At 37.1% G+C, this 23,154-nt stretch overlaps 1 protein-coding gene across 1 annotated transcript in view; it reads right to left on the reverse strand.

Moving 5' to 3' along the window:
• Nucleotides 1–23,154, reverse strand: part of MMS22L (MMS22 like, DNA repair protein) — a 152,398-nt gene that overhangs the window by 25,093 nt on the left and 104,151 nt on the right. The window contains exons 16-19 of the mRNA XM_023543655.2: nt 15,326–15,476; nt 11,527–11,678; nt 10,516–10,658; nt 5,626–5,788 (exon numbers count right to left, since the gene is read on the reverse strand). Coding sequence (XP_023399423.2) covers nt 5,626–5,788; nt 10,516–10,658; nt 11,527–11,678; nt 15,326–15,476 — 609 coding nt within the window. The remainder of the gene's footprint in view (nt 1–5,625; nt 5,789–10,515; nt 10,659–11,526; nt 11,679–15,325; nt 15,477–23,154) is intronic.

Consider the following 23,154-nt stretch of genomic DNA (forward strand, 5'->3'; position numbering starts at 1 on the left):
CTTAATCTAGTTTGAAACAAACAGCAGTATAACTAATAGAAAAAATAAGATTAGCTGTATACCTGGAACTTTAACTTTTACATTTTTCAGAAGACGGCAATAGCAATAAAAATGTACTAGAATACATCGATTTTCTCTTTTTATCATTTAATGTAAACAAACAAAACCTGTTACTGTTGAGTAATTTCAACTCATGGCAACCCTATATGTGTCAGTGTAGAACTGTGCTCTGTAGGGTTTTCTTTAAATTTTATTTACAGGAAGTTCCCGGATTATGAACGAGATCCATTCCTAAATCTGTCTTTAAGTCAAATTTGCAGGTAAGTCGAAAGAGGAAAACATGGTCCTTATTTAGTGTCAGCTAATCAAATGTTTGTCTTAGTATATAGTGTATATTTTTTTACCTTTCTATGCATATAAAACACTTAAACACTTCCAAAATGTGCGATGTTTTCATGAGTGTCACAAAGTAGTGTGCATTTGTTATTATAAGCCATTTGTATATATTTAACTCAAATTTTTAATATAATAGGCTTTTTATGGCAGTCCATTCTTAAGTATGAGTTGTCCATAAGTTGGACATTTGTAACCTAGGCACTGCCTGTATTTTATCATTTTTGTTGAGAATATACACAGCAAAACAAACACCAATTCAACAGTTTCTACATGTACAATTCAGTGGTATTGATTATATTCTTCGAGTTGTACAACCATTTTCACCCTTCTACGCTGGATTGTTCTTCCCTCATTAACATAAACTAATTGCCCCCTAAGTTTTATACCTAATCTTTTGAGTTGCTGTCGTTAATTTGATCTCATACAGACGGATCTTGAATGAGAATATTGATCACAGCAGACATTTTTTACTAGTTAAGCTAAAATATTGTTTGGTTTTAAGGAGACTTCATGGGTATTTTCTGGTTTAAAGTTTCTCTCAGGGCAATAGTTTTGGGGGTTTATCCAGCCTCCATGGATCCAGACAGTCTGGATTTCATGGAAATTTGAAATTCTATTCTGTATTTTCTCCCTTTTAATCAGAATTCTTCCATAGACTCTGTGATCAAAATGCTCAGTAATGGTAGCTGAGCACCATCCAGCTCTTCTGATCTCATGGTGAAGGAGGCAGCTGTTCATGGAGGTAATTAGCCATACATTCCACTACCTCCTCCTATTCCTGACTGCCCTTTTCCCCTCTGTTGTTCCAGGTGAAGAGATGAATTGTGCCTTGGACGGCCACTTGAAAGCTTTTAAGACCCCAAGTATTGTGCAATGAACTAGGAGGTAGAACAGAAGCACTAAACATGTTATTAGGGCAATTAACTGGGAGGTTTATTAAATCATGACCTATGGAACCATGACCCTGAACCTCCAAACCAAGGAACCAAATCCCACGAGATTTTTGGCTGCATATAAGCAATCTCTTTTTTTTTGTTGTTGTTGCCTCCATAGGGTTTTCAATAGCTGATTTTTCACAAGTAGATTGCCAGGCCTTTCTTCTGAGATGCCTTGGGTGGAGTTGAACATCCAACCTTTCAGTCAGCAGCCAAGCATGTCAAATGTTTGCACCACCCAGGGACTCCACAAACAAACAAAGTGAGTTTAAATTTTCATTCTGAAAGAAAAGGAATTGACTACTACTTGAGATATATTATGGTCTACTTTATGCTAGGAGTTTGTCAGATGCCACATATAACATCAGTAAAGCTTAACAATACTTTGTAAGCTTTGTTAATTACTTTGTTTAATAAAGTAATTAACAGCAGGTATACAATCCCCATTAGGCTGCAATATTGCTACTGAGGTCTCATTTCCTGAAAAACTAATTCAAAAGTAGATCATTCAGTAAACTACTATAAGCACTTGTTCAAACAGCACAGTGATACATCTACTGCATAAACTTTTATATTTTTCTCCATTTTTAAAAAAGTGAAAAACTCTAACTCATTTTCATAAAACAAAAAGTATAAAATTCAAGCTCTGAAGGAAAACAAAAATATGCTTATAGAAGAGTATATTGATGTTTTAAAAAAACCAACCAATAGTCACTTCCAAGAACAACAAACAGCAACATTAATCTTCTGTTGTAAAAAGAAATACAATAATCAATCATAAAGAAACACAATGTTCACTTAGCAATATTTTAAATAATGCTGTCTTGCTCTCATTTCTCCAGTAGGTAGAAAACTTTAAGTATGGTGGCAATGTGAGAAGAACTCACTTTCTAACTAACATTAATATAACCATAAGAGGAACTGCCATCACCACTGACATGTGAAATGATTCATGTCACTCTCAAGTGTCACACAAGTATTACTTATAAAAAGCAGGGAGCCACCAACCAAACATGCATCATCTATCCTTGTATTTCATCTGGTGCTTTGCTCAAGACCTTGTTTTATGAGTTCATAGAACACAGAAGTGATACATTTGTTTTACTGCCATATCAGTTCCCTGCTTTTTAAGTTTCAGTAAAGAATATTTGAGTGCCTCTATATTAAAAATACAAACAGGCAATATGAAGAGAAGGAAGTTTTTGAAGCAAAAAATTAGGGATTGATTTAAATACATACAGTTTCTTTGCTGAAAAACAATTACTTTCCTAACCATAAAAATTTTATATATTTACTGATAGCTAGAAAATACATAAAAATATTAATATAAAGATACTCCTGCCTTCCAAAAATAACCACTATAAAAATTCTTATGAGCTTACTTTTTATTTCTATGTATACATGATGCCTTAAAAAGGGGCTGGGAAGTGGATGGTATTATTATAACACATATTTTTAAAAAGTACATTTATACATAGCAACTTTTCTCATTTAGGAACATTAAAAAATACATTAAATACTAGCTAGGTTTATAAAATTGTTTGTTGTTGTTGTTAGGTGCCCTCAAGTTGGTTCCAATTCATAGCAACCCTATGTGCAGAACAAAACACTGCCCAGTCCTGCGTCATCCTCACAATCTTTGCTATGCTTGAGCTCACTGTGCAGCCCTTATGTCATCCACCTCGTCGAGGGTCTTCCTCTTTTTCAATAACCCTCTACTTTATCAAGCATGATATACTTCTCCAGGTACTGGTCCCTCCTGATAACATGTCCAAAGTACGTGAGACAAAGTCTTGCCATTCTTGCTTTCAAGGAGCATTCTGGCTGTATTTCTTCCAAGACAGATTTGTTCGTTCTTTTGGCAGTCCGTGGTATAGTCAATATTCTTCAGCAACACCATAATTCAAAGATATCAATTCTTCTTTGATCTTCCTTATTCATTGTCCAGCTTTCCCATGCACATGAGGCAACTGAAAATACCATGGCTTAGGTCAGGCGCATCTTAGTTCTCAAAGTCACGTCATTGTTGTTTAACACTTTAAAGAGGTCTTTTGCAGCAGATTTGCCCAAAGCAATATGCTGTTTGATTTCCTGATTGCTGCTTTCATGGGGATTGATTGTGGGTCCAAGTAAAATGAAATCCTTGATAACATTAATTTTTTCTCCATAAAATTATTACATTCCATAAATACTTATTTAATATATGCCATCGCCTGTGCTGGAGACGCTCTTTAACCTCTTTATTGCAGTTCCCAGTCCAGTGCCTGATACATACTCAGTAAATGTTGCTTTGTTCAAAATATAACATGAAGCTAGGAATAAAAATTTCAAAAGATATGGCCACTACCATGAATAAATTTAAAATTCAGTAGGAAATACCAAGTACATAAATAATTACAATAAAGGATAAGCTATGAAAAACTTCATAAGAGAAACACAGATGAAGTACAATGAGAGATTAAGTTTACTTGGGAAAGCAGGAAAGGTGGAGCACTTGGACTGGTCACTGAAGGATCATGGTTACAATTTCAATTACAAAACAAAAGGAGAAGATGGTAGAAGAGAGAAGAGCATAATCAAAAGGAAAGGTATAGAAACAGAAAACTATGGAATATGAAGAATGAGAAAAACAGAAACATGACATAAAGAGAAGGAAATAACTGATGCAAGTACAACCAGAGTGCTTCTTGAAAGCGAGGATGGTGAGACTTCATCTCACGCACTTTGGACATGTTATCAGGAGAGACCAGTCCCTGGAGAAGTATATCATGCTTGATAAAGCAGAGGATCAGCAAAAAAGGGGAAGACCCTTGACGAGATGGACTGACACAGTGGCTGTAACAATGGGCTCAGACACAGCACTGATAGTGAGAATAGTAAGGGACCGGGCAGTGTTTTGTTCTGTTGTACATAGGGTTGCTATGGGTTGGAACCAACTCAATGGCACCTAACAACCGTCAGTTATCTGTTCCTAATTTCTAATAAATAAATGAGCAACATTGTAGCAGTATATTCTATTCCTAGTCTCTGAGAGTGAGACAAAAGGAGAGAATACAGAACTTCCTCTCACTGAGTCAAAAATCAACAAGAACCAAAACAAAGAAGGTTCTCAATCCTTCATAAGTAGAATTTTGCCCCAAATTTTCCAGGTCTACATATCATCAATCCAAAATGATTTTGCAGTTCCTTATAAGGCTATCATATAGTTTAAAAAATAAAGACATACTCACCCTGCAGTCATTCATTCAGCTTGGCAAAAATCTAAATCTGGACACTTCGGAAAACTTTTTTAGAGGCTAATAATTTATAAGCGTAAGTGTTGAAACACTTATTAATCTACATTTTATTAAATAAGATTTATAATAAATTCCCACTTATATTTTGCTCTAAAATTCCTGAATTGCTACAATAGCTTTCACTATATTGTACATCATTCATATTTGCACATTTTCACATTCTCCTTTATCTTTCACAACAAAGATAAAAGGTTTCAGACAGCCCCAATCAGGTTTATTCATATGTTCACAAGATCAAAGGAAACAGATATAAGGTGTTGGCCACAGAAAAACACAAAAAAAAAAAAAAAAAAAACTTATGTATAAAACTTCTAAGGAAATCTTTCTCATTTCCCTTTATCTAGTTCCTATTTTTGGTTAGCAACAAGGTTTTAGTGAACAAAGACATTCCAATTACTCAGTTCCTAAAGCAGGATGAACTTAGCTGTTAAAAAATAGACAAAGAAAAAGACTTCTTTCTGAAAGGAGAAAACACAGCATTGTGAGAAACAAGATTTGAAGCATAAATATCTTCAGTGTTGTAGTAAATCCTCTCCTGACTTCCATCATACTGAGCAAAGCATAAAAACAGAAGGATATGATGATTTTCTGGTGTTTTTATTCTAACACTTAAAGACAAGCATGAAAAACGTCCATTTCAGTTATCCAGGTATTCATGATATGAGTGGTTCACAACAGACTATACACCAAATTCATGTTCACATATTTTCTAAATTGATCATAATTAATTTTAATATCAACACAAACACAATATAACAAGTACTGAAAGGAGATGGAGCAAGGCAAAGATAAATTATGAAAGTCAACATGAGTTATTTTCAGGTGAATCACTACTATTTTAGACTATTCTTATGGCTGTATGGATAAAAAAAAAAAAAATTTTTTTTTTTTCTTTTTTAGTGGTGACTTAACCAACATATTTCTACCTGCTTTCTACCATGACATGATAGGTTCAGCCAAAGAAGTGTTACTAGCAAAGTAACGTCAGGAATACATACCCATCATCTGATAAGTCAGGTGCAGCCCTGCAGCACTGGAACTTTTTTTTCCCAGATAAGGTTTTATATATTTTAATACTTCACCAAGATATTCTAAGGATTTTGTGACCATGGCAGATTTATCAGAAAGTGTCTGTAGATTCCTGTAAGTTATGCCAACAGCCTGTAAATAAGGGAAACCATGATTTAGCTTTCCAAGCTTTATATAATACAGACTTTGAAAAATAAATTTCTCTCTCTCTCCATACAGACACATGCACACACACACACCTGTTCGAGTCTTCATTATTTTCCAATAAAGGTTTACAACAATTAAAATGCAACTGAAAAGAATTAAACTTTGCCTTTTTTAATTAAAATGAAGGTTAAAAGAAGAATCAAAAATCAATTTTCACCAATAATTTTTATGGAGGTTTGATTCAGCAAAGTACTAGTGAAAAGAAACATAAAACTGTACAAGCTTATAACTAAATCAGATCAAAACTTCCAAACAGGTTGGCTCACCATATTTCTAGATTATATTTGGGAATGCAAAATCCCCAAATTCCGACAGGTAAGACCTTCAAATAAGGTTACCAGATTCCTACAAGTTAGACCTCTTAGTTCAGCTTTATAATATGAATTGATTTTTTTCCCCAGAATTTTCTTTTTGAGTTATCAGATGCCAGCTTGACTTTCTTAGAGGAAAAAAAAAAAAAAGAAGGGGTGGAGGAGATAAAAAAGAGACAGTAAAATGAGGATGTGATGGAGAAGGGCACAAAGGTGGTGAGTGAAAGGGAAATTGTGAAGTAAAGCAGTGTGATAAGAACAGTGAGGTGGGGGAAAAAAAGGAAGGGAAATAAATGAGAGAATAAGTTAAGAAAAGGTGGGAAAATAAGCAAGAAGCAGTAATAAGCAGAAAAAGAATCAAGGGAAGACTGCATTAGAGGTTTGAGAATGGTAATGCTTCCAAATAGTTTTCGGGGACTTATGATGGATTTCAATGACTCATTTAGTATCATGAGTGGCACCGATTTACATATTTTCTCCACAGCTCTCAGCAGGTAAGACAAAAGAAAGAAGGGGAGGGGGTATTTGCACTGAGCAAGGTTGAGGGTTTGTAGGTGTGACCAAAAGACAGGAGCTAAGACTATGAGGTTGTTGGTAAGAGTAGTTGAAATGAGGCTCTTAAGCAGTTAAATTAAAGTGGATAGGGATGGAAGTGAGGCCTTGAGAGGATGTTGCACTTAAGAGAAAAGGGAATATTTGAAAAACAGAAGATCATGAGGTCGCTCAGAAAGCTGGAGGGACAAGTGGTGGTAGGCAAAAGGCTTTCAGATGCTCCAAGTGATGGCATGGTTCAAGGCTGAGTCATGGGACTGAATGGCTGAAGTAAAGCAAAGTCAAGGCCACTGAATACTACTGGAAATGCTTTGAAATTAGGTTAAAATAAGTTATTCATGGTGGTATTAATGTTGGCCATGTTGATAATCAAATGTGGAGTGGATAAAAACATAAGGAACAGATGCCCAGTGAATCTGAATGACCTGAGGTGGGCAGATAAGAACAACAAGAAATCATACACTTGATGAATCCTTTTTCTCTTTTTAGTTCTTTGCCCTTGGTTCTACACACTTCTTTCCCTATACCAGAAATTCTCAAACTTTTGGTCTTGATTCCCTTCTATACACTTAAAAATTGAGGACCTTACAGAGCTAATTGTTATTTGGGTTACATCTACCCAAATAACTGGTATTAGAAATTAAGAGAAAAAAGAAATTTAACAGGAAAAAATTTAATTATTAGCTAATTAATTTAGAAATAAAAATAATAAACATGTTAACATAAATAACACATTTTTAATGATTAATAATATCATTTTTAAAAAAATTAGTGAAAAAATGGCTTTTTCTTTTTTTTACATTTTTATAAACCTCTTGAATATCTTGCTTAATAGAAAACAGATTCTCATACCAGCTCTTGCATACAATCTGTTGTGATACATTACAGATGAAGAAAATCCAGCCTCCCACATATATATGTAGTTGGCAGAGGAGGAAGTATTTTAATAGCTTTTGCAGATAACTGTGGGAATTCCTCTTTGACGTTATACCAGAACTCGACAAGTAGTATATTTCAAAGTTTGGTTGCAATATGAAATCTGAAGCCATATCAATGAATATTTTGTACTCTGTTATATTAAATGATGCTGGTCTGTCTTTCACTTTGAATGGTTCTTTTACCCATGCATGCTTTTGTAAAAGCCTAGATTGGTCATTTGGAAAATTCTGATCACATTATTCATATTTATAAAAAAAAAAAATTGCTTTCTTTAATGCTGGCACCAATCTCACCAGAAATCCTTAAATGTTGGTAAGCCCCCAAGCTCATGATAGTAGACACAAGGTTTCCAAAATTCTAATATTTTTAAAAACTCAAATTACATTATTGGTAACAAATACTGTCAATTTTTCCTGGCTTCATTTTTGAGAAAATGTCTACCAAATACTGAAGTCTGAATAACCACATTCTGTCAGTTGTTCTTTCAAGATAAAAGTAGCTAGTTCAGCTTGCAACTCAAATAATCACACAAGTAGTTTAAGCATACTTCCCACTGTCTCCCACAAAATATGAAAATGACATGGATTCAAGGGTCAGAATTTAATGTAATTAATTGTATTGCTTCATCAAAGATATTAAGTAAAACTGGCTTTTTTTTTTTCCCCGTGAGCACATGGCAGCAGAAAATATAATGATTACTAGTACAATTTTGGGCCATAGTGTTGATTTGTGCTAAAGCCTTTGAACTACTTGTGCAAATGTCAACACCATTTTTACCCCATAAGACCTCCCAGAAAGGTTTCAGTAATTCCCAGGCGTTCATGAACCACACCTTTGAGAACCAGTGCCCTAAACATCTCAATCTTTCTCTTTATTTAGCCTTTCACCTCTATAGACTACTAGACATATATTCTCAGTACCTTAACTATCACTACTTGTAAGTCATACTATCATTTCTGTGCAGAAAAGAGTTAATACAGCAGGCTCGAGAATGCTATCTTTAGAAAGGCCTGCTTGCAACGTTGGCCCTTGGTTGCTGTCTAAAAACTGAGAATTTGGGAGGGTTCCCAAGATTAAGAATGGCTCATTGTCCCTAAACTGTTGGTGCAAACAGTACAGTTTATGCTGAACACCCGCTTTCTGCTTATGAGTCTTGAATTTTGGCAAGTGCTAGGCAGAAGGTGACTATGTGATTAGCCCCCAACAAAAACCTTGGGTACTGAGTCTCTAATGAGCTTCCTTGGTAGGCAACGTTTAACATGTGTTGTCACATTTCATTGCTGGAAGAAAGAAGCACATCCTTCGTGACTTTATGGGAGAAAACTGGAAGCCTTTACCTGGTTTCTCCAGACTTTGCCCCATGGACCTTTTCCCTTTGCTGATTGTGTTTTTTGTTCTTTTGCTATAATAAATCATAGCTATGTGTTTGACTATATTGAGTCCTCCTCATGAATCAAAGAATCTGGGGGTGATCTTGTGGACCTTCAATACAACTTCAAACTAAACAAGTTTAAAATTGAACTCCTCACCTACTTCTACCCCATCTTAAATCATGATGTTGCTGTTTCTCCTAGTTAAGCACAGTCTTTATCCCATATCCATTCAGGAACCCCATAACCATTCAATAGTCAACTATTTCTAGATCTTACTAGTTTCTAGCCAATAGTTCTCTCCTCAACTTTTAGTCTACCGTTCCTAATTTTCCTAAAGTCATTTGGTCAAATTAGACCTACTTAAAAACTCAGAAAGCCTTCACAGTGTTCACAGGATAACATCTAAACTGTGATGTTTACATCTGATGTTAACAGATGAGTAAAAAGTTCTCTGACGTCAAGAACTACTTCTTTTAGCTCTTCGAATTTTCAAGAAATCCTAGTCTAATACTACTTACCATTTAGAAAACAATTATCATTTACTGAATGATGAAAGAGGAATAAATTGGACTGGATCAAATTCAGGGATCCTCTGAAAAGTATCAGTGGACTTTTCTACCTCCTGTTCTGCTCCAATATGGTTCCTAGCATACTGTAAGTGTTTAATTAATTATATGTTAAGATCCAGTCAACAGCTATTACCAAATAGTCTGAGGATTTATATACTATTTCTAATTGTACTTTAACTTAATGGAAATCAATGGAAAAATTCACATTTATGTAAAGAGCTTATTGGTTATAATTTTCACTGCAGTTAACACCAACCACTGTGTGGAAAAATAAACCAAGCTTTACTACTCTCAATAGCTTACAAAAGACACTAATCCAAACACATTAACAACCTCAACTATGCTGTAAAACAAAGATTATCACGAGATAAACTTATATAATAATTAAAAAATATATTTGAATGGGACTATTTTTTATGTAGACAAAACAAATGTAATAAACTTTAAAGATCTTACCATACTACCCTATGAAGTTAGTTGGCATTTACGCTGAATACACTAAAATTTTACTATACCACTGTTTGCTACCGGGTGGTAAACTGTATTAAGCTGGAACTATTCTGCACACTATACAAAGAGATTTAGTTCCTAAGTACCTGAAGAACGTGGTTATCCAGCAATTTTGGCAATAAGATATTCCTACAATTTAGATCAGCCTTACAGCAAGGCTCTTGTACAGAATTTAAAAAATTATTTTCCATTAAATGTAATTTTGTTATCCTTAAGAGTGAGTTGTACCGTACCTTAGATTCACATTTTTCCTTCTAGAATTTTATACTGTAAGGCAACCAGTAATATGATTCAACTTAAAATAATTTGTTTTATAGAGAAACTTTTCAAGAACACTTTGTTTTTCTAAAAAATAACTATAACTGATCTAGACAGTTACACTAATAAATGAAAAATACCTCAAGGAATTGAACAAGTGCTTTTTTAGGGTCTTCTAAGATGGTTACATATTCAACTTGAGCCTTTGTGAAAATACTCTTTACTTCTGGTAGTTTGAATAGCAACCTTGTCAGTTCAGCCAACTGTTCCATGTACTCTTTCTCTGTTAAAATAAAAAATCAAATCAAAATTAAATTAATATATATATATATATACATATATAGTGAGAGAGATGAGAAAACAGGGAAGGTACCATTCTTCATTCATGACATGCTTTCTTTTAAAATTCAAATTTCCACAGAATTCAAGGACTTTGAATCAGCTTTCTCTTACTAAGCAAAGGTTTTATTTAAAACAAAACAAAAATGTACTGGTGAACATCTTAGCCAAAAAAGTTATTCATGTGCAGCCAACTGATGTAAGAAGTTATCAGAGTAAATATGGAGCATTTTTCAGTTCAGCCTTTGTGTGATTTACAAAATGACCATAAATGTATGTCATACAGCCAGCCAGACCTGTATGAGAAATAATGAAAATTTTAAAAGTAAAACTATCACTCAGTGAATAAGAGTAAAGCAGAAAAAAGGCAAAATATCTAATATAAAGTGGGAATTATTCATAATTGGACATTTTTTCTTTTTAGGGTGGTCATAGTATGATATCTGGTTATTTACCTCAGATTTCTACTTATTTTGGTGATCAGTTTCTTCAGGGAAAAAAATAGCTTGTCACCTGAAGAGCAAGCTTTTGTTCTTGGCTTCCAAGGAAACAAGTTCTTTTGTCTTTACAGGAGAGAAATTTATCACATATAGTAACAGGAAAACAAGAACAAGAAATGGGTTGCAAAAGGAAATAAATTTCTGCTTATATTCATCCCTAATTACAAATTTATCTCACAAATTTTCTATTAATTTATGTAACAAAAGAGCAACCTTTAAGGACATTTAACTATACAGAAAGTAAAAAAGCTTCACATGACTCAAAAACAACAACAACAAAAAAAAAAACAGAACACAGGAACACTTACTTACCAACTGCCTGTTCAGGATTTATATCAGTGAACAAATCATCAGGCATAGAGAAGTTTTTTATATACATTTGCAAAACACAACGGATCCATGATCTTACAGTTAAGGCTTGAAAAGATACATAGTCTGAATGACAGAGTGCTTCACATAACGTGCTGTAAAAATGAATTGACAGTTATTAGAATGATATAACAATGTGTTCCCCAAGAACAGAGATTAAGAGGTAAAGAAAAACATTCCAACATCCGCTGTTCCTTGGTTTTACTTATTTTTCAGACAAACACACTAATGTAGACATGCATTGCTGAGAATGAACACTACAGATATACATAAAAAGATATTTCAGATAAATATTCTTATTCTCATTTGCAGTTTTCTAATTTTTAAGATTCTTTTTTCCAAGGACAGCATACGTGTAGGCTTACGCCAAGGGACAGTTAAGAAAGAATGTGGTTAAAATGGGGAAAGCAAGAGGCTTATACCTAGCTAAGTGAGAGAATAATGAAAGAATTCACAAGTAGAATAACCCCACAGAGGTACTCAGAGTAAGTAAAGAGAGAAGAGGTCATGAAGACACAGGTAAGAAAAAATTAAAAACAAAAATATATTTCTGTGTGGTTGTCCCAACAAAATCTCATTCCCATCCCCTTTCCTACTATTCCTGTCCAGTCATTATTAAAAATATCTCACACAGAATTCCAAAGTACTTGCTAGAAATTTTATCTATAGATATCATAATCCTAAAAATGTTATTTTGAAATACTTTGATTATGTTCTTGTTGTTGTTGTTAGGTGCTGTCGACTGACAGTGATCCCATGTGACACAGCAGAACTGCCCCACAGGGTTTTCTAGACTATAATCTTTACAGAAGCAGAGCCCCAGGTCTTTCTTCCCCAGGGCTGCTGGGTGAGTTTGAACTGCCAACATTTTGGTTAGCAGCCAAGTGCTTAATCATTACACCACCAGGGCTCCTTTGAATATAAGTTGTCATAAAAGAGAACACAACATAGAAGAACTCGAACTGGCCATTTACTACCTACGTAGCCTTAGCAAAGCTACTAACACCTCTGCATTGCACTCTCTTCAACTATTACTAATAAACCAGTATTATTTCAAAAACTAAAATTATTTCAAAACATTTCAACAAGGGTGTTTAATAAATAATGTAAATGTTATTATTATAGAATTCTCAAGCTAAAAGGGATCTTTAAAGCAATTTAATTGAAAGTGAATTCCCTTACTTTACAAATGAAAGCCCAATGAGAAAAAAGTACTTAATAACTCTGCTAATTAAGCTTTCTTCTAAGAAGAATTACCTTACCAACTATATCCCTTCATTTTCATATTGACAGCTCAGACAAGAACTACATTGGCCTCTGAGGTTTGTATACTTAGTTTTCCTTCATCTTGATGTTTTTATTTAAATCTTTTTTTTTTCAAATTTTTACTGTGCTTTAAGTGAAAGTTTACAAACCAAGTCAGTCTCTCACATAAAAACTTACATAAACCTTGCTACATACTTTCAATTGCTCTCCCCATAATGAGGCAGCCCACTCCCTCCCTCCACTCTCTATTTTCCCATGCATTCCACCAGCTTCTAAACCCCTCTACCCTCTCATCTTCCCTCCAGACAGGAGATGCCAACTTAGTCTCAAGTGTCCACCTGATCCAAGAAGCTCACTCCTCACCAGCATCGCTCTCCACCCCATTGTTCAGTCCAATCCCTGTCTGAAGAGTTGGCTTTGGGAATGGTTCCTGTCCTAGGACAGCAAAAGGTCTGGGGGCCATGATCACTGGGGTCCTTCTAGTCTCAGTCAGACCACTAAGTCTGGCCTTTTTACGAGAATTTCGGGTCCGCATCCCACTGCTCTCCTGCCCCCTCAGGGGTTCTCTGTTGTGTTCCCTGTCAGGGCAGTCATTGGTTGTAGCCGGGCACCATCTAGTTCTTCTGGTCTCAGGCTGATGTTGTCTCCAGTTTATGTGGCTCTTTCTGTCTCTTGGCCTCTTAATTACCTTGTGTCCTTAGTGTTCTTCATTCTCCTTTGGTCCAGCTGGGTTGAGGCCAATTGATGCATCTTAGATGGCCACTTGCTAGCATTTAAGACCCCAGATGCCACTCTCCAAAGTGGGATGCAGAATCCTTTCTTAATAGATTTTATTATGCCAATTGACTTAGATGTCCCCTGCAACCATGGTCTCCAAACCCTCACTCGTGCTACGCTGGTCTTCGAAGCATTCAGTTTATTCAAGAATGATTTAGTCCAGTTGTGCTGGCCGCTCCTGTATTGTGTGTTGTCTTTCTCTGCACCGAAAATAAAACCTATCTATATCTAATTAGTGAAAACCCCTCTACCTCCCTCCCCCAACCCCCTCTCATAACCATCAAAGAATATTTTCTTCTCTGTTTAAATTACTTCTCGAGTTCTTCTAATAGTGATCTTATACAATATTTGTCCTTTTGCAACTGACTAATTTCACTCAGCATAATGCCTTCCAGGTTCCTCCATGTTATGAAATGTTTCACAGATTCATCACTGTTCTTTACTGAAGCGTAGTATTCCATTGTGTGAATATACCATAATTTATTTATCCATTCATCCATTGATGGGCACCTTGGTTACTTCAATCTTTTTGCTATTGTCAACAGTGCTGTAATGAACATGGGCGTGCATATATCTGTTCGTTTAAAGGCTCTTATTTCTCTAGGATATATTCCGAGGAGTGGGATTGCTGGATCATATGGTAATTCTATTTCTAGCTTTTTAAGGAAGCACCAAATCGATTTCCAGAGTGGTTGTACCATTTTACATTCCCACCACCAGTGTATAAGTGTTCCAGTCTCTCCACAACCTCTCCAACATTTATTATTTTGTGTTTTTTGGATTAACGCCTATTTAAATCTTCCTAATTACTTTTTGCTATCTCTATTTAACACTTTATTTATTGTAGATTTTTTCTACTGAGGTTATTCAGATCTCTTGTTTAATGTGGCAAGAGACACTTATGAAAAAATTAACGTTAAGGGCAGTAAAGTGCTTTGTTCATGATCACACAAGTTAAAAGCTAAATCTAAAAATCTAGCTGTCAAATCAAAACCAAAACCAAATCAATTGCCACTGAGTCGATTTTGACTCATAGTGACCCTACAGGAGAGAGTAGAACTGCCCCACAGGGTTACCAAGGAGTGGCTGGTGGATTTATACTACCAACTTTCTCATTAGCAGCCTGAGCTCTTAACCACTGTGCCACCAGGTCTCTAGCTGTCAAAGGAAAATAAAAAAAAACCCATTGGCGTCGAGTCGATTCCGACTCATAGCGACCCTATAGGACAGAGTAGAACTGCCTCATACGGTTTCCAAGGAGCACCTGGCAGATTCGAACCGCTGACCTTTTGGTTAGCAGCCGTAGCTGTTAACCACTATGCTACCAGGGTTTCCTCAAAGGAAAATAGCCATCATTAAATCTAAAACTACAATAATACAATGTCTTAAGATTCAGCAATATTAGTTGTATGATTTCTTTCACGATGCTGAGTGTAGAAAAATCATTTCTGGATGAGAATAAGGCAGTCCTAAAAAGTTTTGAAAAAGGCTTTAACCAGAAAGATGAAGTAAAACCATAAGCTAGCCTTTCTACTACTACAGTGTCAAAATGCTGATGCATCCAAAAATAAACGAAATGCCATAAATGAAGGTATACACAGTAAAGTTCAGTTTTCATTTGTGAAAATTCTTACTTTTCTAGGGTGCTAATCTATCATGGGCTTGCATTAATGTACATGCCTGAAATAAAAGCACTTACCTACTTTGTAGGACATGACTTAAATATCTTGCAACAACCTGGGGGCAGATGATATCATCCCAACCAAAAAGCCGAATCATTGATATAACTGGTTGAGGCTGAAGATCTGAGGGAGCTGTGCTGGGCATGTCCATTGCTAACAAAGTAAAATCTAGATTAAAAATGAGAGAAACTTATGATGAGAAAAAATGTTTATACTCTTTCCTCTCAAAATTGTATCAACGTGATGAAAAAATAAATCAGTTCTAAATAATAAATTGTCACATTTAGAAATGTAGAACGGGTACCCAGCTACCACCACTAACTGCCCTGACAGGGAACACAACACAGAATCTCCAATGGTGTGGGAGAAAAGTGGGATGCAGATCACAAATTCTAGTAAAAAGACCAGACTTAATGGTCTGACTGAGACTGGAAGGACCCCAGAGATCATGGTTCCGGGACTGTTAGCCCAAAACCAAAGCCATTCCTGAAGCCAATTCTACAGACAAAGATTAGACTGGACTTCAAGACATGAAATGATACTGGTGAGGAGTGTGTTTCTTAGCTCAAGTAGACACATGAGACTATGTGAGCAGCTCCTGTCTGGAAGCGAGATGAGAAGGCAGAGGGGGACAGGAGCGGGTTGAATGAACACAGGAAATACAGGGTGGAAAGAAGGAACATGCCGTCACATTGTAGGGAGAGCAACTAGGGTCATATAACAATGTGTGAATAAGTTTCTGCATGAGAAACTGACTTGAATTATAAACTTTCACTTAAAACTTAATTAAAAAAAATGTAGAACAAACAAATCTCTAAAACTGAATGAAATTCATCTTGTCGAAGAAATTTCTGCAGCATCACCTAATTCTCCAAGGAAAGGTCTAGAATGATCTGTGTTAGCATTATCATTATGGATCTATAATGACCTCCTCAAGTCACAGATTCTAAGCCTTATGTTTTTGCTAACGTGCCTCCCTCATTCAAAAAACCATTAAAAAAAATATTTCTAGCATCTATTCTTCAATTGAGCTAATTTTTACTTGCCACCTGCCCCAGATGAGTAGCTCACTCTCACCTTAGACACTGGACATATTCTTCTATTAAACAGTGATTTCCTACAAGCAATGACACCCCGCTTCCTTCAGAACCCACTAAGTCTAGGAACTAGAATTCCTTAATTAACCATGTGAAACAAATCTATTTTGCGTTTTCCTGGTAATTCACCAACTTAATGTGCACTGTATTATTTTAGGAACCCCTGGTGGTGTAATGATTAAGAGCTATGGCTGCTAACTCCTTGGAAACCCTATGGGGCAGTTCTACTCTGTCCTATTGGGTCGCTATGAGTCGGAATCAACTCAACTGCAACAGGTTTGGTTTTCTACATTAATTTATGTTTGTTAATAAGTTGCTCATTAAGCGCTCTTTCCTATGCAGGTCTCTCAAATGGTAGCTGTTTATTCTTCCACTCCCCTCCTACCACTTGAAAGACAAAGAGGGTGAGCTTCCTGCTTGGTCTACACTGCTGCTCTAGACCATTCTCCATCCTTCCTCTCTAAAACCCTTGGCTTTGAATCTCATGTCATCAGATTACGCCAGCTACTAACTCTCCATGTTGAATTGGTCTACTGTTCCTTGTCCACCTTCCCTCATTCCTTGAAGATTATGGCTCACTATCATTCTCTCCAACAGCATTTATGTTATAATCCTTGATTTTTTTTTCCCAATATCTTGGCCTCTCCATTCCTTGAATTTCTCTCCTCTGATGAATTTAACCTCCTCTTTACTTCAGCTGCTCATTGACATGATGATACCCAGAGACCCTGGCATTACCGATAGCTGCAATCTTTCTGTAATTTCAACCTAAGTACCCCACTCTCTGACACCAAACTCTTATCATCTACAGACCCAACTCCAGCAATTCTTTGACTCCACCAAGATCTACAATCCACTGATCCTACAAATTTTTCCCTGTCCCTCACTACCTTTATGCCCTTTTTTCCCTCTTTAGACAGCTTGGATTGCAAGGTCCATTATTACAATCATTTGTGTATACCCTCAACTGCCTTGCTTCTGTCTCGATTCACTGTACTTGCCCGGAAAAAGCACTATTGGCTTACTTTCAACTCTTGGACTTCTCCCCACCTGCACAAATGTAAACAGCTGGAGAGCAACCATGCTGACTGGTCTCACTTTAAATTTTGACCACAGACTTGAAGTGGGTCCTTGGAGCTGGACAGCATTCCTGTATTTTCTCACTTCATTTGGTCTTATTCTTCTAGGGGACTGTTGCAATACCTTTATTTCCTCTCCTTCAACAAAGCCATTCCCTCCTCCTTTATCCTTACTTTCAACTAACGACCTTACTTTTTACTTCACAGAGAAATGAGAAACAGAGAAGTGCCACAAGCTCACACCACAGCTACCCAGCTGCCTCCATCTGTGCGCCCATTTACTTTGCTTTCTTTTCTGCTATTACAGATGAATTGAGGCCAACTCTTCTACAGGATCCCATCTTCTCCTGGGTAAAAAACACACGTCTCCTGCATCACAAAAACTTCCCTCACTCTGGATCAATCCCATCAGAATTATAAATATACTGAATTATAAAATTGCTCCCATGTTATTAAAAACCAGCACAACAAAACAAAAAGCTCCTCTTTGACCTCCACCTCCCCCTCTAACATCCCCATTTTTTATTTCTCTTATACAGTGATGCTCTTTAAAAGTTTTATCTATATTGCAGTCTGCAATTCTTCTTTTCACATTTTGTCTTGAATTATCTTCAATCAGGCCTTTCTTTGCCTCATCTTACTTAACCCATTAGTACCATTTGATCTGATTGATCACTTCCCATTCTTTGAAATGCTGTCACTTGGTTTCCAGGGTGCTCTGGTGGTGCAACAGTTAAGCACTGGGCTGCTAATTGAAAGGTTGGCAGTTCAAATCCACTCAGTGACTCTGTGGCAGAAAGACCTGGCGATCTGCTTCTGTGAAGATTACTGCCAAGAAATCCCTATGGGGCAGTTCTACTCTGTTACATGGGGTCACTATGAGTCAAAATCAACTCGACGGCGCCTAATAACACACTTCCTTAGCTTTCCTCTTACCTCACTGGCACTTTCAATCTCCTTTTCTGGTTCCTCCTTAACCTATAAATCTGAACATGGAATACCAAGACTCCAGTCATTGAACTTCTCTTTTCATCTATACTGTCAATGAGCCCATCCAGATTCATGGCTTTGAAGATGATATATACATGGATAGCTTCCAAATTTAAATCTCCAGCTTGGACCTCTTCACTGAACAATAGGCTCACTATCCAAGTGCTTACCTAACACCTCTACTAGGATATCTCAAAAAATATGTCCAAAACCAAACTAGTAATCTTCCTCCATAAAGTCAGCTTCTGCCACAATCCTCCCCATCTCAGGAAATGACAACTCCACTCATTTAACTGCTAAAGCCAAAAACCTGATGTTATCTTAACTCCTCTCTACCCATTTTGCTTGCCATATCTTACCCACTTAGCAAATTCTGTCAGCTCTACTTTCAAAATATCTTCCCTATCTTCAGATTAGAATTCTGACTACTTCTTATCACCTTTACTGCTACCTCTTGAGCCCAAGAAAATCATTTCTGGACTATTGCGATAGTTACCTAACTTGCCTCCCTGCTTCTGCCCTTACCTTTGTAAAGTCTACTCTCAACCCAGCCAAGTCAGAGGGATCATATCACTCCTCTGCCCAAACCTTTCCTACAGCTTCCAATGAGAGAGGAAAAGCGTAAGTCTCTACAACTGCTTACAAATTAGCACAGCAACTAGTTCTCCACTACCTCCTGACCACATTCATGATTATTTTCTCCCTTTCTCAATCCACACAAGTCATTATGGCCTCCTCATAGTTCCTCAAACACACCAGGTATCCTCTAGTCTCTGCCGTCTATGTAGTTTGGTCTCTCACCTCCTTCAGGTTTTGTTCAAATGCTATTTACTCAGAAAGGCCCTCCTGACCACTCTATTTAATATTACGCCTTGCCCCTGGCCTTCCCTAGCCCCATCCTCTTTTGTATTTTCAATTTTCTCCACAGCACTTATGACCACCTATTATATATTTAGCTTTTGATCTTCCCCTACCAGAATATAAACTTCATGAACACAGATATTCTTGTCTCCTTTTCCACTGGTGTATCCCCAATGCAAATAAAAGTGGGTATTCAATGACTTTCTTTTTTATAATGAAGTCATTCTGTCCTAAATTAAAATATCAAGCCTATTTCAAAACAAGCCCCAAACCTACACATATTTTGCTTTAGTGTTTATAGACAATCTACTTCCAGCACCTAGGACAGCACTGGTCAAACTGAGGTGTTATTTATGATGACTGGCTGGGAGTTGGGATGGCAAATGTAAGAAAGATAAGTCATATAAGCTAATAAAAATTGTTTTGATTAAACAGTCATTGCTTTGGTTAAAAAATCAGTATTTATTTTCCCAAATGTTACTGTAGCTGAAAAACCACTGCCCTGTCACAATTTGTCAATCTATCATTGCATAAAGTCTTATTTATTTAGGAGTGCTACCGGAATTCAAAGGAGCCCTGGTGGTGCAGTGGTTGAGAGCTTGGCTGCGAACCGAAAGGTTGGCTGTTGGAACCTACCAGCTGCTCCCCTGAAGAAAGATATGGCAGACTGCTTCCATAAAGATTACAGCCTTGGAAGCTCTATGGGGGCAGTTCTACCCTGTCCTATAGGGTCACTATGAGCTGGAATGGACTCGGTAGCAATGGATTGGTTGACCAGAATTCAAGATCTTTTTAAATTTATATCAGTCTTTTATGTAGTGCTTTTACCTCAGCTTTTCTCATTCACACCAGGGAAAAAAAAACCTTGGTTAAGATTTTAAGTTTTTAAAAGTATTACATTTAAATACATTTTTTGTTGTTCTTTGCCTCTGAATGAATGAATTCTGACTCACGGTGACCCCATGTGTACAGAGTAGGATTGTTCCACAGGGTTTTTAAGGCTGCGACCTTTCGGAAACAAATAGCCAAGCCTGTCTTCCAAGGCCACTCTGGGTAGATGTGAAGCACCAACCTTTCAGTTAGTAGTTGAGTGCTTAACCATTTGGACCATCCAGGGAATCCAAGTACACTGTTGTTGTTAGGCGCCGTTCAGTCAGTTCTGACTCATGGTGACCCCAGGTACAACAGAAAGAAACACTGCCCAGTCCTGTGCCATCCTCATAACCGTGGCTATGTTTGAGCCCACTGTTACAGCCACTGTGTCAGTCCATCTTGTTGAGGGTCTTCCTCTTTTCACTGACCCTCTACCTTACCAAACAGGGTATCCTTCTCCAGGGACTGATCCCTCCTGATAACATGTCCAAAGTATGTGAGACATAGTCTCGCCATGCTTGCTTCTAAGGAGCATTGTGGTTGTACTTCTTCTAAGACAGATTTGTTTATTCTTTTGGCAGTCCATGGTATATTCAATATTCTTCACCAACACCACAATTCAAAGGTGTCAATTCTTTGGTCTTATTCATTGTCCACCTTTCACATGCATATGAGGTGACTGAAAACACCATGGCTTAGGTCAGGTGCACCTTAGTCTTTAAGATGACATCTTTGTTTTACAACACTTTAAAGAGGTCTTTTGTAACAGATTTTCCCAATGCAATACGTCCTTTGATTTCTTGACTGCTGCTTCGATGAGTGCTGATTATGGATTCAGATAAAATGAAATTCTTGACAATTTCAATCTTCCCCATTTATCATGATGGTGCTTATTGGTCCAGTTATGAGGATATTTGTTTTCTTCATGTTAAGGTGGAATCCATACTGAAGGCTGTGGTCTTTCATCTTCGTCAGTAAGTACTTCAAGTCCTCTTCACTTTCAGCAAGTAAAACTGTGTAATCTGAGTAACACATGTTGTTAATGAGTCTTCCTCCAATCCTGAAGCTGCGTTCTTCTTCATATAGTCCAGCTTCTTGGATTATGTGCTCAGCATACAGATTGAATAGGTACGGTGAAAGGATACAAACTTTAAACTACGCAGTATCCCCTTGTTCTGTTTGAATAACTGCCGACTGATCTATGTACAAGTTCCTCATGAGCACAATTAAGTGTTCTGGAATTCCCATTCTTTGCAATGTTATTCATAATTTATTATGATCCACAGAGTTGAATGCCTTTGCACAGTCAATAAAACATGGGTAAACATATTTCTGGTGTTCTCTGCCTTCAGCCAGGATCCATCTGACATGATATCCCCGGTTCTGTGTCCTCTTATGAATCCGGCTTAAATTTCTGGCAGTTCCCTGTCAATATCCTGCTACAGCCAGTTTTAAATGATTTCCAGTAAAATTTTACTTGTGTATCATATTAATTATATTGCTTGATAACTTCCTGATTTGGTTGGATTACCTTTCTTGGGAATAGGCATAAATATGGATCTCTTCCAATCAGTTGGCCAGGTAGCTGTCTTCCAAATTTCTTGGCATAGATGAGTAAGCAGTTTCAAAGCTGCATCTGTTTGCTGAAACATCTCAGTTGGTATTCCGTCAATTCCTGGAGCCTTGCTTTTTGCCAATGCCTTTATTTATTTATTTATTTTCAGTGCATCTTGGGCTTCTTCTTTTAGTACCATTGGTTCCTGATCATACACTACCTCCTGAAATGGCTGAATGTCAACCAGTTTTTTTTGCTACAGTGGCTGTGTATTCCTTCCATCTTCTTTTGATGCTTTCTTCATTGTTTAATATTTTCCCATAGAATCCTTCAATATTGCAACTCAAAGCTTGAATTTTTATTCTTCCATTCTTTCAGCTTGAGAAGTGCCGAGCATGTTCTTCCCTTTTGGTTTTCTATCTCCAGGTCTTTGCACATTTTCATGAGTGTGCTTACATTAAATGAGGGGGACAAGGAAGGATCTCCACTGAATAGAGTCCTCTTTTCCTGATAGATCTGGGGAAAAGAAGGTGGGGGAAGATGCTGACAGGATTATATGATTCAGCTGTGAGTGCCAATTGTTAAAAGGGTTAATTGTGATTGTAAAAACTGTAACTGTGGAAGAGTGGACTAACAGGGACGCCCTGTCGGACTGGAGTACCTTGGCTGAACTTAAATTCTCTTAAAGATTTTGCTTATGCTGATACCGTGTGAGGCTCAGAGCAAAGGAATATTCCTCTCAGTTAAATTTTATCATAGGCCAGAAAGAGTGAAGACCAGATGGACTGTTGGAATGCCTGACCGAATCAGATGGACACCTTCAGCAGACTTGAATAGCTGTTACCTGACTAAACTCACCCTTTGGACTCTTTGCCCTACCGAAGGACTAATTGTTAATGACCGTTTCTGGACTAGTAAAATGATTGGGAGGGGGGAGTTATCTCCAAATATGAAAGAACCATGGCTAGAAAAGAAAGGGGGTGGCCTGTGATGGATTAATTACTTTTGTGTGTGGTCTTTTTAGTCATGGTCTTCTAACTCCGACCCAGGTGATTGTGTGATAGGGTAATTGTGGTCTACCAAGGGGACTAGTCAGTTCTGCCTTAAAAGAAAACCAATTCAAGAGCAAAGAAGAGAGTACACCACCACCAAAGAAGGAGAGCCCCGCAACAGAGACCAGCAGCAGAGGGTGGTGGGTTTCCCGGGCCATAAAGAGAGAAAGCTAAGTGCCTTTGGGCAGAGACTGATGGCCAGGGACAGGAGTGCTGTCAGCACAGCTGGGAAGGGGCTATCCTGACGGAAGAACTGTATCGTCAGTGTTGTTGAGCCTGAATTGTAACTGTTATTTTACATAATTTTGAGTATGGTCTGTGAGTTTTGTGTGGCCACTG

This window comes from Loxodonta africana, chromosome 1 (genome assembly GCF_030014295.1).
Source record: "Loxodonta africana isolate mLoxAfr1 chromosome 1, mLoxAfr1.hap2, whole genome shotgun sequence".
In the NCBI taxonomy this organism is placed as follows: Eukaryota; Metazoa; Chordata; class Mammalia; order Proboscidea; family Elephantidae; genus Loxodonta; species Loxodonta africana.